The sequence below is a fragment of the Octopus bimaculoides genome, chromosome 1 (assembly GCF_046866305.1).
Source record: "Octopus bimaculoides isolate indiv1 chromosome 1, ASM4686630v1, whole genome shotgun sequence".
Taxonomy (NCBI): Eukaryota; Metazoa; Mollusca; class Cephalopoda; order Octopoda; family Octopodidae; genus Octopus; species Octopus bimaculoides.
Window position 1 is genome coordinate 121,083,714 of NC_142928.1, and position 18,642 is coordinate 121,102,355.

General features: G+C 46.3%; 1 protein-coding gene across 1 annotated transcript in view; it reads right to left on the minus strand.

The window, feature by feature from the left end:
* Positions 1–4,070: 4,070 nt before the first annotated feature.
* LOC106867957 (calcitonin receptor) overlaps positions 4,071–18,642 on the minus strand; it is a 246,476-nt gene continuing 231,904 nt past the window's right edge. The window contains exon 13 of the mRNA XM_089357107.1: positions 4,071–4,143. Within this exon, the coding sequence (XP_089213233.1) occupies positions 4,117–4,143 (27 nt within the window). The 3' untranslated portion in view covers positions 4,071–4,116. The remainder of the gene's footprint in view (positions 4,144–18,642) is intronic.

An 18,642-nucleotide genomic window follows, 5' to 3' on the forward strand; every position in this document is an offset into this window, starting at 1 on the left:
TGAAGGGTGCTGATGCAAATTATCTCTGGTATAATACATGAAAACTTACCATAAATAAACCAAATAATATCAAAGTATAAAATGTATGTGTTCACCTTGGCAAAAAAAGTAGACGTATTACTGGGTGTAAAGTGAAAATTTTATTATTTTTAATACAGAAGATAAGCGTATCCAATATCATTGACCAATTCCATCTTAAGGAAAGACACTTTTTTACACTACAAATTCTATTCTCACTTTACATGTAAATAATCTGGTGGACCTGGTGCACAGTCACCCCACAAAATTGACCTTTCCGATGTGCCACACAGTAGGACTGAAACCGGAACCATGTGTTTGGGAAGTAAGCTTCTTACCACACAGCCACTCCTGCGCCTATTATGTTAAAGTTTTTATTATTTTGGAATGAAGAACACAAACACAAGTGCTGAGCCGGTGACTAAACTTGTATTTTGTTGGGATTAACCCAATGAATTGACAGCAAAATAATTGCTTCTATCAGAATTATTTACCTTTAAAGTGAAAAAATAAAAACGTATGTGACAGGTAGGCGGAGGTAAAGAATATGCACACCACCCATTTTGGGTGTAACAAAAACCCCTAGCCCTAAACACCAGGTGGGCTTTACTTTTGCCTGACAGGTATGTAAAATATAAGAAAGTGCCACAGAAATACAATTTGGTTTGCCTCTCCATCTTCTTGCTTAACACAATAACGCCTGTAGGTAGACTATTCCTTAAATTAATAGACAAGCGTTTTACTAGCTTCTATAGGTATGGGCCCATTTTCAACATGCACAGCATTAGGGTCTCGTTTAGCTGTGCCTCCAATATTAAGAGCATCCTAGTTAGCTTCCCTAAGCCACAGGAGGTGGTAGGCTGTTCATGCAGGAACCAAAACAGTTGCCCAGCAGGAGGCCGCTGCAAAACCAAAGGGATCGTCTATCAAACCGAAGTACTAGCAAACCCTGCAAATACCACCGGCAGAAGCAATAGCAGCCATAAACACGGGAACAAAGCCAACAACACTGCCACCATCACCGCAGTGGACAATGTTAGCAACAACACTAACTCAGCTTTGGTAACTTTCCACCCAACCCCCAACCCCCAGAAGGCAGCATTACTAATGTCAGCAGCATCACCATCAACACCAGACTTACCAATAGCTGCCCTGATGTCCACAGTAGCAAACCTAACAGCCCCTATAGTAGCAGCAGAAACAGGTCCAGTGCCATCACTGGCTATAATGGCAACAACAGCAGCGGCCCTAGCAGAAGCACCGGCATAACCACAGTCAATGACTCCTCTAGCAGCAGTGGCAGCTCCTCAAAGATTGCAATAATAATTGTAATAACAACAATAGCACCTTCTGTTACAACCGGCAGTGGCGATAGCATTATCAACGCCACTGCCACCTCCAGCATTGCCAACACCAGCGGTCTTGACTCCAACAACAATATCAGCGACAGCAACAACAACAACAACAACAAGAGGTGCAGCACTGACAACACAGGCAGGGGCAATAACATTACTGTCAACACCACCACCTCAAGTAACGCCATCACCAGCAGCCCCAGCTCCAACAACAACACCATCGGCGGCAACAGCAGCAACAGGTGCAGTACCGATAGCACACGCCCATGGAAATATATTGGGTTATTGGGAATTTCCAGCCATAGGTCCACCTTCAGAGTTCCAGAAAGGAGATACGTAACATTGCTGTCCAGTCACATCTGGCAACTAAGAGATGATGGGGTCCCATATTCAATCTCATGGAAAATACTTGAAAACTCAGGCCCTATATCAACAGGACAAAGTGTTGCAAGTTTTGCATAGCTGAATGCAGGAGAATCCTAAAAGACTTGCTGGAACAAAGGAGCATCCTTAACTCCAGAATGAAGATTTTAGGAAATTCTGGTTAGCGTTTTGGAATTCACAAAATGGCGACACGGCCGATAATTGATAGCCAATGGTAAAGGGAGATAATCCCCTATCATTTTACCATTGTTTACCCTGAAGCCTTTGAAGACTGCAACATGGCAGCACAGCTGGGAGTCGATAGCCATTGGCAAAGGGAGATAATCTCCCATTGTTTACCTTCATAGCGAGATTTTTTTCTCCTTCCGTATTTTGAAGAGGTCTTAGGCCAATAGGCTTTGGGGCCTGACGATACACCATAAAGTTGGACCCTTTATGGAGGGAAACCCAGGGTAATCCCATAAACCGACCTTCCCCATTAAAATATATATGTGTGCGTTATTGTCACTTTGGCATGACATTGTGTGATAATTGTAAGCGAGTGTCGTCACCCTCATGCAAGCAGTGTTCGCCGATTCCAATCTTCTGCAAAAACATGTCTGGCCATGGGGGAAATATTGTCTTGGAAACAGGTGAGGGTTCGTGACAGGAAGAGCATCTGGCCATAGAAAATCCACCTCAACAAATTCTGTGTGAACATCCAAGCGTGGAAAATTAGACATCATGATGATGATGATGATGATGACAATGACACTTGACTATGTGGCCCAAACTCTACAAAAAGACAGGGCAGTTATGGTTGGAACGCCTTTGATCATAGGCCTGCAGGTTCAAGCCTCAACTGGAACCAGGCTACTTCCATAATAGTGCTGACGGTTCCTGATTTAGGTATAGAACCAGTAGTTATGTGGAGAGGAGGGTTCATCGATTACATTGACTCCTTCCTCCCAGCAACCGTATTAGACTGCTATTATATTTTATGGACCTTGAAAGGATGAAAGGCAAATTTGACCTCCACGGGATTAGAACTCAGAACGTAAAGACTCAGAAGAACTATCACTAGGCATTTTATCCAACGCTTTAGTGACTTTGTCAATCCACCGTCCCCAGACAACAAAAGAACCTTTATGTGGTCGCTTGACCAGCTAGAATTCGTAGTTAAGTCTGTCTCAAAATCACACCTTGTCCACCTTAAAAAAATGTAAGGGGAATGACACTAGATATTATAATCGTAGTATCTGATATAAAAGACGGGATGGTCATGTCTGGAGAGCCTTTGATTATGAATCTGTTAGATCAAGGCTGACTCACGTCTATACTACTTACAACGCTTCTGTCTTTCTTGCACAGCAAACATTTCAACTTCGTCACGTAAAAAATAAAATAAAAATAAACAAAAATCTAAATAAAGATGCTGAAGCGACATCAGTTTGAGAAATTTCCATTTTACATACTTCATTCATTTTGCAGGGCTTTTCTTTGTCTCTCTCTCTCTCTCTTTCTCTCCCTCTTCACATTTTCTCTCTCTCACATAGACTTTCTGCCTGCCTGTCTGTCTTTTTCTCTTTCTTTCAGTCCGTCTTTGTCCTTTCTGTCTGTCTGTCTCTCTCTCTTTGTCACACACATACACACTTCACGTATTCATTACATTCATACTACAAGCACATACACTCCACATGTACGTACAATATTCTCACGTATTTACCGTGTGTGTGTTTGCTTGTTTGTTTGTTTAGCCCTAGTAACCATGACCATCCCATCTTTTTAGCAGGTATTGCATATTTTTCGATAATGTAGTCTCTCAGATATACAAAGCCAAGCACCCCCCCCCCCCCGCCGCCAAAGAAAAACTGTCCTTGTTCTTTTCCGGAGGAGGAGTAGTAACTATTTCTAGCAAATACCACACCTGTGTAGGGGCTCCCCCGTTGGATCGCGTCGTAGCATCAGGTAACTCCTTTGCGCAGATCAGACGTTCCAAACGTGACAGTCTCATTTTTTCTTCAATCGTTGTGTATGTAGAGCTATCCAATCCATTTATACACAAGATTTCATTTGGGTGGAAATTTGGCTGACATTTCTAGCAGGTTGAACATGTTACGTTGAAACTCAGTGTGTGTGTGTGTACAAGTGTTTTCCTAAATTATGTAAATTCTTTTGTAATCAGAAAAATGTCAAGGAATATATTAATGACAATTCAGTAAAATCAGCAGTGATGAAGGAAACCTGAAAAAATTCTTGAATTAATTGATAAAATTTGTATTGTGATGACGTGTTAGAAAAAACAGCAACAACAAGAATAACAAAAAGAGTATCAACGAGAAATTAGTTTGGTTTTATTTGCAAACAGCGTAGACCTTGTTTATTCCAAATTCACAATCGGTTTGTTCTGAAAAATAAAGAAAAAGTAATGAAAAAACTAATACAATTTTTTTTTTTTTACTGGATTCAAGGCCAACATTTTCTTTAGGAAAGAATATTTAATAGTGGATGTTATTTTATCAGTCCTCGGGGAATGAAAGAGTTTAAACCCTGGTAAGTTTATTTGAACTAAATGCAGAGGGCTGTAAGATAAAGCATGCGGAGGTAGTGTTTTAGAAGGATATTACTCGGATTACTTAGCTTAACGAAACACTTGAATGGAAAGCATTAAATTCCATACTGAATCAATCGAAACCCAGTAGACCACACTTTTAGCTTCATTGGGAAAAGTAGTCACTGTGGTTAAACTACAAAGTTTTCCCCCCACTTATCCCCACCACCAAAAAAGAAAAAAAAAGAAAGATTCAACTGATTAGTTTCAGTGTTCATTAGTTTCACCAGAGATCGCTTATGTATTTCTTCGACTACAGCGGGAACAATAATTTATAGCTATTGTAGAAATAAGCTCGGAAAGAATAAAATTTAAGTCAAGTTGTTCCCATAGTATTTCTGTAGTTTGGGGCACCCGATTTTTTTCTACTAATCTTTTTCATCCTCTCTATTTTGGATGGGTATAGAATTAAATATTGATTTCAAATTTTGACACAAGGCCAGCAATTTAGGGGGAGGGAGTTTGTCGATTGCACCGACCCCAGTACTCAACTGGTACTTATTTTATCGACTCCGAAAAAATGAAGGGCAAAGTCGACTTCGGCGGATTTGAACTCAGAATGTAAAGATGGACAAAATGCCACTAAGCATTTTGCCTGGCGTGCTAACAATTCTGCTAGCTCACTGTCTTAAGAATAGGATTAAATATTAATGTTAACTTCCATTCAGTTGTTTCATTTGGCTAAATTATCCAGGGAACATACTTTTTTCCCAAGGATATGAGTGTCATTGATTCTCAGGGAGCTTATCATCCTTTGACGGCTTTTGTACTTTAATGGTGCTGGGTGACCACACACTCTCTCTAAGGAGCCGGTTTAGCCTCCGCCAGCTCCGTCACAAGCAGGTAATACTGGATTACATGGTTACCAGAAAGAGATTTCCATCAGCCTGTGATGAAATTGGTCTGACCTGGCAAAATTTGACCGCTCTAATTTGCATAACAAAGCGGTCTTGCATTAATTAATTAATAGAAGCACAGCAGGGTATTTTGTTAGCAAATAAAGTTATGAAAACTGTTATGGTCAAGCCACATGCTTTTTTCCCTCTACAGTCAGAGAAAGGGAGATATATATGACTGTTTCAGTATTTATTGTTGCTTCATCAACAATCGATCGATCATTTTCCGACCAATACTGTGTAGCGCCTTTATTTAAAAAGTAAGGCATGTAGTCCAATGCATTGCCATTTTTACGAAGTCATTGTCATTATCTCTTCGTAAGACAAAATATACAAGTATACGAAGTTTTAAAGTCTTTTGGTAGAAAACACTAAATTAAAACTAAATAAAAAATGGTGCCCGCGAAATCAGAAAGATCCCCGCGATGTGTAACATTTATTCCTTTCCTGGGAAAATTAAATAGCATAAGTAAGGATTGAAACTAAGTTGCTTGACACTAATTTCTTATTTGCTTATTGCTATAATGTTCATAAAAAATGACAGCGTTTATTTTAAGGACCACGAAACATGTCTTCTATTTATGTCGGAATTCTGGCCCAGGTCCGTATATTAGCCAATATCAAATACATCAAAAGTAGCGTGCGTGCGTGCGTGCGTGCGTGCGTGCGTGCGTGCGTGCGTGCGTGCGTGCGTGCGTGCGTGCGTGCGTGCGTGCGTGCGTGCGTGCGTGCGTGCGTGCGTGCGTGCGTGCGTGCGTGCGTGCGTGCGTGCGTGCGTGCGTGCGTGCGTGCGTGCGTGCGTGCGTGCGTGCGTGCGTGCGTGCGTGCGTGCGTGCGTGCGTGCGTGCGTGCGTGCGTGCGTGCGTGCGTGCGTGCGTGCGTGCGTGCGTGCGTGCGTGCGTGCGTGCGTGCGTGCGTGCGTGCGTGCGTGCGTGCGTGCGTGCGTGCGTGCGTGCGTGCGTGCGTGCGTGCGTGCGTGCGTGCGTGCGTGCGTGCGTGCGTGCGTGCGTGCGTGCGTGCGTGCGTGCGTGCGTGCGTGCGTGCGTGCGTGCGTGCGTGCGTGCGTGCGTGCGTGCGTGCGTGCGTGCGTGCGTGCGTGCGTGCGTGCGTGCGTGCGTGCGTGCGTGCGTGCGTGCGTGCGTGCGTGCGTGCGTGCGTGCGTGCGTGCGTGCGTGCGTGCGTGCGTGCGTGCGTGCGTGCGTGCGTGCGTGCGTGCGTGCGTGCGTGCGTGCGTGCGTGCGTGCGTGCGTGCGTGCGTGCGTGCGTGCGTGCGTGCGTGCGTGCGTGCGTGCGTGCGTGCGTGCGTGCGTGCGTGCGTGCGTGCGTGCGTGCGTGCGTGCGTGCGTGCGTGCGTGCGTGCGTGCGTGCGTGCGTGCGTGCGTGCGTGCGTGCGTGCGTGCGTGCGTGCGTGCGTGCGTGCGTGCGTGCGTGCGTGCGTGCGTGCGTGCGTGCGTGCGTGCGTGCGTGCGTGCGTGCGTGCGTGCGTGCGTGCGTGCGTGCGTGCGTGCGTGCGTGCGTGCGTGCGTGCGTGCGTGCGTGCGTGCGTGCGTGCGTGCGTGCGTGCGTGCGTGCGTGCGTGCGTGCGTGCGTGCGTGCGTGCGTGCGTGCGTGCGTGCGTGCGTGCGTGCGTGCGTGCGTGCGTGCGTGCGTGCGTGCGTGCGTGCGTGCGTGCGTGCGTGCGTGCGTGCGTGCGTGCGTGCGTGCGTGCGTGCGTGCGTGCGTGCGTGCGTGCGTGCGTGCGTGCGTGCGTGCGTGCGTGCGTGCGTGCGTGCGTGCGTGCGTGCGTGCGTGCGTGCGTGCGTGCGTGCGTGCGTGCGTGCGTGCGTGCGTGCGTGCGTGCGTGCGTGCGTGCGTGCGTGCGTGCGTGCGTGCGTGCGTGCGTGCGTGCGTGCGTGCGTGCGTGCGTGCGTGCGTGCGTGCGTGCGTGCGTGCGTGCGTGCGTGCGTGCGTGCGTGCGTGCGTGCGTGCGTGCGTGCGTGCGTGCGTGCGTGCGTGCGTGCGTGCGTGCGTGCGTGCGTGCGTGCGTGCGTGCGTGCGTGCGTGCGTGCGTGCGTGCGTGCGTGCGTGCGTGCGTGCGTGCGTGCGTGCGTGCGTGCGTGCGTGCGTGCGTGCGTGCGTGCGTGCGTGCGTGCGTGCGTGCGTGCGTGCGTGCGTGCGTGCGTGCGTGCGTGCGTGCGTGCGTGCGTGCGTGCGTGCGTGCGTGCGTGCGTGCGTGCGTGCGTGCGTGCGTGCGTGCGTGCGTGCGTGCGTGCGTGCGTGCGTGCGTGCGTGCGTGCGTGCGTGCGTGCGTGCGTGCGTGCGTGCGTGCGTGCGTGCGTGCGTGCGTGCGTGCGTGCGTGCGTGCGTGCGTGCGTGCGTGCGTGCGTGCGTGCGTGCGTGCGGCGCATTACTATTAAGCGAGCCTGCAAAATTAATTATTACGGCTGCTTTAAGATCACATTGCACAAAAGCGTCTTCTGTTTCGAATGCTCAGATATGGCAAATAGAGAAAATAATTTTTTTTTTAGTATGGAATGAGTAATTTATGCAAACATAAATTTTAGTATAAAAATATTTAACAGAAGACGCATTTGCGCAATATGATCTTAAAGCAGCCGTAATAATTGTAGTATGACGTCAGTGTCTGGGGAGGCTGACCGGAAGAGCGAGTCGACCGGAAGGGGAAAAAGGGCAGAGGGAGCCTCGATCGGCATTCGTGCCCTTTTCGAACGGGGCTGCGGTCAGGACAAGACGTGTTAAGCGGCGGTCTAGGTTTGGGAAGGTTTGGGAGAAGCAGCTACGGTGGACATTGGAATTAGACACTGAGGGAAAATGGCTGTAACTTTTTTATTTTTTAAGTTAGGCGGTTTTCGATAATGTGTTCTATATGTCCCGGTCATGCGATTCCCACTAAAAAAAATTTTGAGATAACACCCCCCCCCCCCCCCACCAACATACTCCTGCACCCACCCACGGGGGGGGGGGGCGATTTTCATTTTTGACATTGTGTTCTACATGTCCAGGTCGTACGAGTAGCCTTCTCGCAACTTAGATGTGAAAATGAACGGCTTCAATTTATATTGAAACAGAAAAAGGATCACATGTGGAGTCCCCACCACGAAACTTGATATGCTAGAAATAACAGCTAAACGCGGACAATCCCAAAAATTTTTTTAAGGGGAATCGCATGACCAGGACATTTAGAACACATTATCGAAAACGAAAATCGCCTAACTTAAAAAATAAAAAAGTTACAGCCATTTTCCCTCAGTGTCTAATTCAAATGTCCACCGCAGCTGCTATTCCTGGTGTACTTTGGGTCGGGGCAAGCTTCAAGGATCGGATACCGCAAGATGGACTTGCAGTCGAGGAAAGGAAAACCGAGGTAAGGCGATTACATCTACTCGTACGCACACACCACAAGCTATTTCGGCACCACGTGCAGAAATTCGCCGCGATGGCAGCCACCAAGATTAGGATCGTCAGCGATGTGATCAGGCCTTTTAATGGCGAAGGAGATGTGATGGCTTGGATACAAAAAATTAGGCTCGTTGCCAAGCTGCAAGGAATAAGTGATGTGGCGAGTCTCATGGCTCTGTACTTGGAAGGGAGCGCCCTGACCCTCTACCTAGAAATGGACGAGGAAGAAAGATTAAGTGCAGAGAACGTCGAACGGAGGCTGAGAGAGGCATATACGGAGAGCGAGTACGCTGCCTTCGTAAAACTAGGAACGATTAGATAGGGGGGGGGGGAGAACAGGTGGATGAATACGCGGCGGAAGTGCGAAGACTGGCCACGCTGGCTGGGTTTACGGGAGAAGGCCTGGACAGAGCGGCGCGGCTGGCATTTGTAAATGGATTCCCCGACGACGTAGGGATCCGATTACAGCAGTTGCCTGGCGGGAGGAAGATGGCGCTCAGCGAGCTAGTAGCGCAAGCTCGCGTGTTGACACAGCACGTCGGAAGGAAGCCGATAGCGATGGCGGCGACAGAGGCACGTGCCGACAGACGACAGCCTGAGAGCGGCGTGAGGAAGCCTACCGAGCAACGACAGCGGCCGTTCTCGGGCCGGTGTTTCAAATGTCAGGGGCCGCACATGGCGAGGGAATGCGCCGAATCGGGGCCCGTCTCCTATTGATGCAGGAAGACTGGGCACATCGCCCGTGATTGCGACCAAGGAAACGACCGTGGGGAAGTTGCTGCCTCTCAAACTTTCCCCGCACCAAGTGGAGGCGCTGCCCGTGGTCGAGGTCGAGGGGAAGAAGTTCAAGGCCCTCGTGGACACGGGTTGCACGACTACCCTCGTGACGCCAAGGGTGGCGAAGAAATTGGATGGGACGAGTAGCGGTCGACGGTAGAGAGATCCGTTGCAGGGGCAGCTCCAGTCTGGAGATAGCGTTACCGAGCACGGCGCTGAGGCTACGGGTGATCGTGATCGACTATGTGATAGACAGGGTTGATGTGTTGGGGATGGACGCCATCAACCGTCTTGGTGGCGTTAGGATTGCAGGAGATGAGGTCACGTTCGGAAGCGTGGGGGCATCGTGCGCCGCGAGTTGGGACCGCCAGGGAGAGCAGAGCCCCATCGAAGACAGCGCCGCTTACACCATCGAAGACAAAGATTTTCAGGCGGCGTTTGATGGTCGGAGGTGGACGATAGGGTGGCGATGGAAGGACGAGCCCCCACTACTAAAGAACAGGGTGAGCTGCTACCAGCATACGTTGAAAAGTCACGCCGGCGTCGAGTTCGACGAGGAGGTAGAGAGATGGATCAAGGAAGGAGTCCTTGTCCCGTGGAAAGAGGAGGTGGTGAGTGGAGTGCTGCCTCTGATGGCGGTGGTGCAGCCGACGAAAGGAAAAGTGACAAGCTGTGGCGATACCAGCTGGTGCGGTACAAGGGCCGGACGTACTGTTTAACCAGGCTGGGTTTCAGGCTGAATTCCGCTCCGAAAATTATGGCGATGGTGCTCAAGTCCGTCCTAGGGAAAGAGGAGAGAATAAGGAAGGCCACCAGTTCCTACATCGACGACATTTTGGTTGACGAGACTGTAGTGCCAGCCACCGAGGTAGTGAGACACCTGGAGAGGTTCCGGCTGATTGCGAAGCCGCCTCAGTCGATGGTGGGGGGAGCTGCACTGGGGCTGAAGCTACAAAAAGACAGATCGGGCAAGCTGGTATTCCGGCGAGGAAACGAGATCCCAGAGCTGAGTTCCAGCGTCAGCAGGAGAGAGTTGTTCTCGGTTTGTGGGAAGTTGATCCGACACTATCCGATCGCTGGTTGGTTGCGCATTGCATGTAGTTACATCAAGAGACGAGCAGAGAGGGAGAGTTGGAGTGACAAGGTAGGAGTGGCGATGATGTGGGAAATCCTGGAGAGAACGAGAGCGGAAGACCCGGTCAGAGGAAACTGGTATGTGCCCAAGACGGAGTGTGGGACGGTTTGGTGTGATGTTAGCAGTATAGCGATAGGGGTTGTGTTGGAGATCGAAGGTGCTGAGGTGGAGGATGCAGCCTGGCTACGGAAAGCGGACGACTTCAACCACATCAATGTCGCCGAACTAGATGCGGTGCTGAAAGGGGTGAACTTGGCCTTGAGATGGGGACTGTGCTCGATCGAGATCCGGATGGATTCGGCCACCGTGGTCGGTTGGGTAGGAACAGTAATTATCAGCGAGAAGAGAGTCCGGACGAAAGGTGCTGCGGAGATGTTGGTGAAACGCCACCTAGGAGTTCTGGGAGAGCTGATCGCCGAGTTTGGACTGAAGCTGGACGTGGTTTTCGTGCCTTCGGAAAGAAACAGGGCGGACGCACTGACCAGGGTGAAAAAGGTGTGGCTGGAGGAACCGGAGGAAGCAAGGAAAGGGATAGCAGCAGCGTGTCGGCTGTGTGACTCCGAACTGAAGGAGCTACATGCTATGCACCACTTGGGGGTGGATAGGACCTTGTATCTGGCGAAAATGGTTGATGCTGACGTCACTAGGAGAAACGTTAAGAAAGTGGTCGCGAAATGTGACAGATGCCAGTCCATTGACCCCGCCCAGGGTGGGCATGAGCAGGGGAACCTCTCAGTAGAGTGCAACTGGAGGAGACTGGCTGTGGATGTGACACACTACCGTCAGGAAATGTATCTCAGCATGGTCGACTGCGGGCCGGGCCGGCTGGCCATTTGGAGGGAGCTGAGGACAGGCATTGCCGATGAGATTGCCCGCATTCTGAACGGGATATTCTTGGAGAGGGGTCCTGTGGAAGAACTGCTAATGGACAACGGGGCGGCGTTTTGTTCGGAAGCGTTGGGAGAGATGCTTGACCGGTGGAAGGTGCGACGATTATTTAGAGCGGCGTATAGACCGAGTGGCAACGGAATCGTTGAGAGGCACCATCGGACGATCAAGGCCATGGCTGAAAGGGGGCACATTTCGCCCCTGGAAGCGGTCTACTGGTACAATATGTCTCCCCGATCCGGACAAGCGGAAGAGTCTGTGCCGCACAGAGCGGTGTTCAAATATGAATGGAGGCATCCCTGTAAGACGCCGGAGTTCTGCGAGGAAGAGAAGGGACCCGCCGGCGTGAAAGTAGGGGAGGAAGTTTGGGTCAAGCCACCGAAGGCACGCTGCACATCACAATGGGGCAGGGGAACAGTGACAGCGGTCAATTCCAGAAACAATGTCTCTGTGGATGGAATGCCGCGTCACGTGCTGGATCTGCGCAGGATAGCCACTTCGTCGAATGAAGAGTGCGATGGAAATGAGCCACCTAGCTTGAGAAGATCTCGACATGTAGGTCGCCCGCCCGGTTGGATGGCGGACTTCGAATTGGAGTAGGGGTGAACGTGATCTTTAAGATCAGGGTGGCATGTGGTATGACGTCAGTGTCTGGGGAGGCTGACCGGAAGGGCGAGTCGACCAGAAGGGGAAAAAGGGCAGAGGGAGCATTTGTGCCCTTTTCGAACGGGGCTGCGGTCAGGACAAGACGTGTTAAGCGACGGTCTAGGTTTGGGAGAAGCAGCTGCTATTCCTGGTGTACTTTGGGTCGGGGCAAGCTTCAAGGATCAGATACCGCAAGACGGACTCGCAGTCGAGGAAAGGAAAACCGAGGTAAGGCGATTACATCTACTCGTACGCACACACCACAATAATTAATTTTGCAGTTTCGCTTAATAGTAATACACGCGCGCACGCACACACACACACACACGTGTGGGCAAGCCACTTTTGATAATTCCTAAATAACATTTTTTTTGTTTTTGTAAAGATGCTTGGTTCCACTAGTTTTCCGTGACCTAAGTATGCCAATTACTTAGCTGATACCCAATGACTTGGTCGTCTTTTACACCTGATTAGTTGTTTTAAAATGCAATTCTTTTTTGATTTCCACTATCTTTCTATCTTTTGTTTGCTATTCCAACTCTTACTGTAATTGGACACACTGTAGGACAAAAAAACAAGACCTGTCGAAGGATGGATGAGCTCCTGGTAGACCAACAGCCATCCTGTTGGGGAAGGGCAATGGCAAACCACCTCAATATCCTTGTCATGAAAACAGTATGAGAAAGTCAAACCGAGGGAAACGCGCGTTTAATTGAGAAAACTCATGCTTAATTGAGAAGACTTTTATTATAGTGTCGTTAACGCGCTGCAAAAGAACATACAATGCATGACGACGATGACTCAACTGACTTTCATTTCTGGTCACACCGTCCATCTTCATACACCGGGCGTTTATGTGCGGTTATGATCTGCTTAGATCAATGGCCTGCGATTATTAGGCGGATGGATGCACTCCTTAGACGCGTGGCTCTGTCCACGAATGCCGGGTGTCATGGGGGGAAGCAACCTACTTTCATGGGATAGGTCTGAAAAAAGAGCAGCCCTTTCGGCACTCACTGTGTTTGGAGGGCGGTCTCTTACCGGATTCAGCCTAAGAAGTCGTTCGTTGGGCTAGATGGAGCTGCCCAGGGTGGAAGGGCCCCAACGCACATGTTGGATCGTAGTCGACGGTCGGCTTTCGAACATCATTTCCCGTGCAGCTGGCTTGATCACTGCTTCCGGACGCGTGATACCCTCCGCCTGTTAGTGTCATCAACGCACGGCAAAAGAGCGTATACGAAACATTACTTCTCGCCCTCCTAATTCCTCCAACTGACTTTCATTTTAATTTCTCCACGCGTACTCATTCTCCCTCCGACTTTTGTAACGAATATCACATTCGTCAGTTCATACTCACTGTAATTCTACATTTCTTACTCTATTATTCTCCATTTGGCGTTTGATAGTCTCCTACTTTCACAGTCTCGTTAGCGTGACAAAACCAGCAAGAAAATAAAAAAACAAACAGGGGGAAACAAAAAACAACAAAGCAAAACAAAAAAAACTGCTACCTATTTTGTTGTAGCCTAGCCAGTTCATAGTTTATACTGAGTTTTTACAAGGAAGTAGTGATTTCCAGAATCATTTCAGGATTGTCTCTCTTGTGGTGTAAGATGCTTATGATAGTCAAAGAGATTGAGATGCAATTATCGTTCCACCTGAAGGCACCTTCAAATCATCATTGGTGTTTTAACACCTATTGCCTACAACAAGAATTTTCTCCATGGCAAACTGCAGTGAAAACAGCTTTTTTTACAGATTAAATACGTTCCAGACATATTTGAACTGATCAAAATGTTTGTTTGCAATAAAAAAAAAAAAGGGAAAGAGGTGACACCTGATCTTTTATAAAGAGATTCCATTCTAATCAGAATTAATGAACACGAGTATCATTAGTTGCTGCGCTTTTGATGGTGAGAGTGACAAGGTAATAACTTATACCCGTCGCTAAGGGGGTACATTGGCTGGCACTGCTCCCTCAATATTCAATGCTGCACTCTCAGGTTTAGAAAATACAGTTTACAAAAAAAAAAGAATCTTCTTTCTGCAATACAAATTAGTACCCACTTAGAATATTCTGAAGCATCCCTAGACACCAAAGTCTGGCGACAGGCCTGTAATGACTGTTATTTGTTGTAGAATAAATATATCAAAGAGACCTGTTGGGGCAAGCGAAAGCGAAATCGTCATGGCACTTGTGCCAGATGGCACGTGTAAAGACATTCGAGCGAGATCGTTGCCAGTGCCGCCGAACTGGCTCCTGTGCAGGTGGCGTGTAAAATACACCATTTTGAATGTGGCCGTTGCCAGTACTGCCTGACAGGCCTTCGTGCCGGTGGCACGTAAAAGCGCCCACTACACTCTTGGAGTGGTTGGCGTTAGGAAGGGCATCCAGCTGGAGAAACTCTGCCAAATCAGATTGGAGCCTGGTGTAGCCATCTGGTTTCACCAGTCCTCAGTCAAATCGTCCAACCCATGCTAGCATGGAAAGTGGACGTTAAACGACGATGATGATGATGAACTCCGTTTGTAATGCACCTTTTTTTTTGCTTTTCTCCTTGGTTTTTATACTTGGGCATACACACACACACACACACATCAATGATGGAGGTGGGTCTCAGGAACTAAGAATATCCTAAGATCTATTAAGTAGATGCCAGAGATGGATGGAGTTTGGTGTTATAAGAAGAGCAGAACATGTGATTGCTGTTCACTTTGAACAGTTACGTGTTGACATCTTTAAAAAAATCTGTGGACAGAAAGAGAAAGGCAGAGAGAGAAGGAAGAGGTTCGGTCCATTTCTGGGAACATAGTTTTTAGTGCATGAATTGGGGTTGAAGATAGAGTAGGAACAGCATGAGTTGCATGCTGAATAGCCTGGGTAGATGTAGTAAACAACTTACTAGGACAGAGGTAAAGAGGTCTTCGTTGTAAAACAGAAGTTTCAAACACCGGGCAGCAAACCAGTATCTGGTCATGGATTATTTGGAATCAGGGAACACAGAAAAAATAAATTTTAAAATTGTATTTCCATGTTCTTGATTATGGCAGTCTGCAGGATGTGTTTACAATTATATATATTTTACTTGTTTCAGTCACTTGTTTGTGACCATGCTGGGATGCTGCCTTGAAGGCTTTTAGTCAAATAAATTGGCCCCAAGCCTTATTTTTTAAAGCTTAGTACATATTCTATTGGTTTCTTTAGTCAAACTGCTAAGTTATGGGGGATGTAAATACACCAATACCAGTTGTCAAGCGGTGGTGGGGGACAAACACAGACATAAACACACACACACATATATACACAGAAAAATATATGACAGGCTTCTTTCAGTTTCTGTCTACCAAATCCACTCACAAGGCTTTGGTTGGCCCGAGGTGTCATGTACTGGGAATGAACCTGAAACTGTGTGGTTGGGAAGCAAGCTTCTTACCACACAGCCATACATTATAAATATATATATATATATATATATATATATATATATATATATATATTTATAATGTATTATATATGTGATAATTAAATTATATATCAAGGCACGAGGTAGCAGAATGCTTAGCAGCATTTCATCCTGCTCTGAGTTCAAATTCTGCCGAGATCGACTTTGTCTTTCATCCTTTCAAGGTTGAACACTGTGGTTGAGGTAATTGACTTATCCCTTCCCCTGAAATTGCTGGTCTTGTGAAAAAATTTGAAATCAATAAGTAAATTATATATTTTGCACTTTGTGTTCTGTTATGTCTGGGATCTGCTAATCTGAGGAAAAATTGTCTTTTATAGAAAACCAGTCTGTGGTATAAAAAAGATTGGAGACCCCTGATGTAAGAGGGCTACTTAAAGAGGCAGACGATAATAAAAAGTTGGTTGAAATACTTTCGGCAAGGAGCATTCTTGGGATTATAAATTATTATTGACATTTCCTTTTTTGTTTTGTAGTTTGCAATACATCTTAATTGTTATTTTTGTAAAGTAATGGGCTGCTGGCTGTTATTTCTAATCACACATATTACGTTTATCATCCTGTCTGTCACTCTTTCTTAACCTTTCACACCCAAGTGTCATCTCCATGCAACATAGATACTTTGTGCTATTTGGCTCTTTACAGAAGTTGATTGCTTAATCTCTTTTAACACTGCAGTGACTCAGTTCCAACACGTATCAAGAAACCAGTCCTTTGCTTTACACTAATTTGTCAAATGAAAATTTCAGAATCGTTATAAATGCTAGGCATAACTGTGTGGTAAGAATCTTGCTTTCCAGCCACATGGTTCTGGGTTCAGTCCCACTGTGTGACACCTTGGGCAAGTAACTTTTACTATAGCCTCGGGACTTCTACAATAGCCAAAGCCTTTTGAGTGGATTTGGTAGACAGAAACTGAAAGAAGCCCATCATATATATAATATATATATAATACATATATATATAATACATATATATATATATATATATATATATATATATATATATATACACACACACACACACACATGTATGTATGTATATTTGTGTGTATATGTCTGTGTTTGTCCACCCTGCCATCGCTTGTCAACTGATGATGGTGTGCTTACATCCCCAAAACTTAATGGTCTGGCAATCCTTCTCTTTCGGTCATTACACAACATACATGACCATAAGTGAGGATTAGAACGGAAACCAAACTAAAGATAGTGAATATGGTTTTTTTTATCAATCCCTCTTCTGAGGATCGAATGCTGGGGCTGTCACATTACTGTGTCAGCACCTGCAATCCTAACATTCAATACAGCCTCCTGCTTTCCATCACTTGTGAATACAGGAATACAGCTCCGAGATACTTAAACATTTCCACCCAGTAAAAAAGTACTTCAACCTTAATCAGTTTCTGATCCTCAAATAAGAGCCACATGCAAACGTTCTAATGAAGGCCAGCTGGCTGATTAGCAAAGCATTATTTATCAACTGACTCTTTAGTTGCGAATACAGTGTCTTCTGCTTTTTCCAACTAGTAAGCTGCATTAGTCATACCTGCTTTAGTCCATGCAGTGCCCTTACACATTCCTTCTTTATATTGTTCCCTGCCTTCTTCTAGAAATCACTTCTTCATCCCCAGAACTACAGCCTTATTCCTAGAAGTTCAAGCAGAAGACCAAGTACATCAGCCTCTCTAGTGTCTTAAGATCTGAAAAGGCCACTTCTTTCCTCAAACAATAGACAGAACAAAAAAAATATCTGGCCATTTTGAAAACATTATTGAGTAGCTCTGGCCTAAAAACAGAGGTTCTGAAATGCAAGTTCTGAACTGGCCATTTGTGTGAGAACTAATAAGACTTATAGGCTTTAAAATGTTGTGGAGGGGAAAATCATTTATTGGACAAGTAATGCTGCTGTTTCTCTAAAGCAAATTTAGGTTTCAATATTACCGAATATTTGTTCCCTCGAGGAGTCTATGTCCCAGTACTTTTAACCAGTTAAAATTTTTTCTATTTCTCTCTAGCAAAAAAGAAAAAAACATTTTCCCCTCCACAGTGGCCAAAATTATGCTAATTTATGCATAAGCAACAGTAGACTGACAATCATTTTTCCCATTTTGACAAACTACGACCATTATGCAAAAAATTAACAAGAAATTTTTTCCAAATAAACAAACTTTATTTTTGATTTTTGTGTGAACAAAATACTGTGGAATGGTCATAGTATAAACATGAACCGATCATAGCATATCACAATAACCTAGTTACAATCTTCTACGACATGGTCATCCAGACTTTAAAAAGAAGAGTTTAAAAAACCGTTCTGATATAATTATTAAAAGTTAAGAACAAACATTTTTGTATTATGAAAGATATCACAATCCCTTCCAACTGAATATTGTCTGTTACTTACAAAAGAGATGGGGTTTGAAAGTGAAAATAATACTGATATTAATTGAAGTAACTAATGCTCCATTTAATAATAGTTTCAAATTTTGGCACAAGGCCAGCAATTTCAGGGAAGTGGGACAGTAAGTCAATTACATCGACCCCAGTGCTCAGCTGCTATTTATTTTATGGACCATGAAAGATGGAAGGCAAAGTTGACCCCAGTGGAATTTGAACTCAGAACATAATGATGGACAAAATGCTGGAAAGCATTTTGCTCAGCATGCTAATAAGTCAACTAGCTTGCTGCCTTAGTGCTCCAATTAATATTCTTTCCACTATAGGCACAAGGTCTGAAATTTTAGGGGAGGGGCTAGTCAATTACATCAACCCCAGTGTTCAACTGGTACTTATTTTATCACCCCCACCCTCAGTGCTCCAATTAATAATGGTACTATTTTTACTTTCAAACCCCATCTCTTTTGAATTTCAGTTAATAGGCGACGTTTGGTCAGATGGGATCACAAACGGAAACATGCCAGGGCTTAGAACACTTCAAGCAATTCAAAAACAAAAAAAAAGTTCTAATTGATACAGACTATATTATATGCAAGACACTTCCAGTTCAATAGCACAGCTTACACAGTGTACTCTCCTCAACCTCACACTACACAGGTTCTATACCAGACATGGGCAACCTTTTTCGAGAAGTG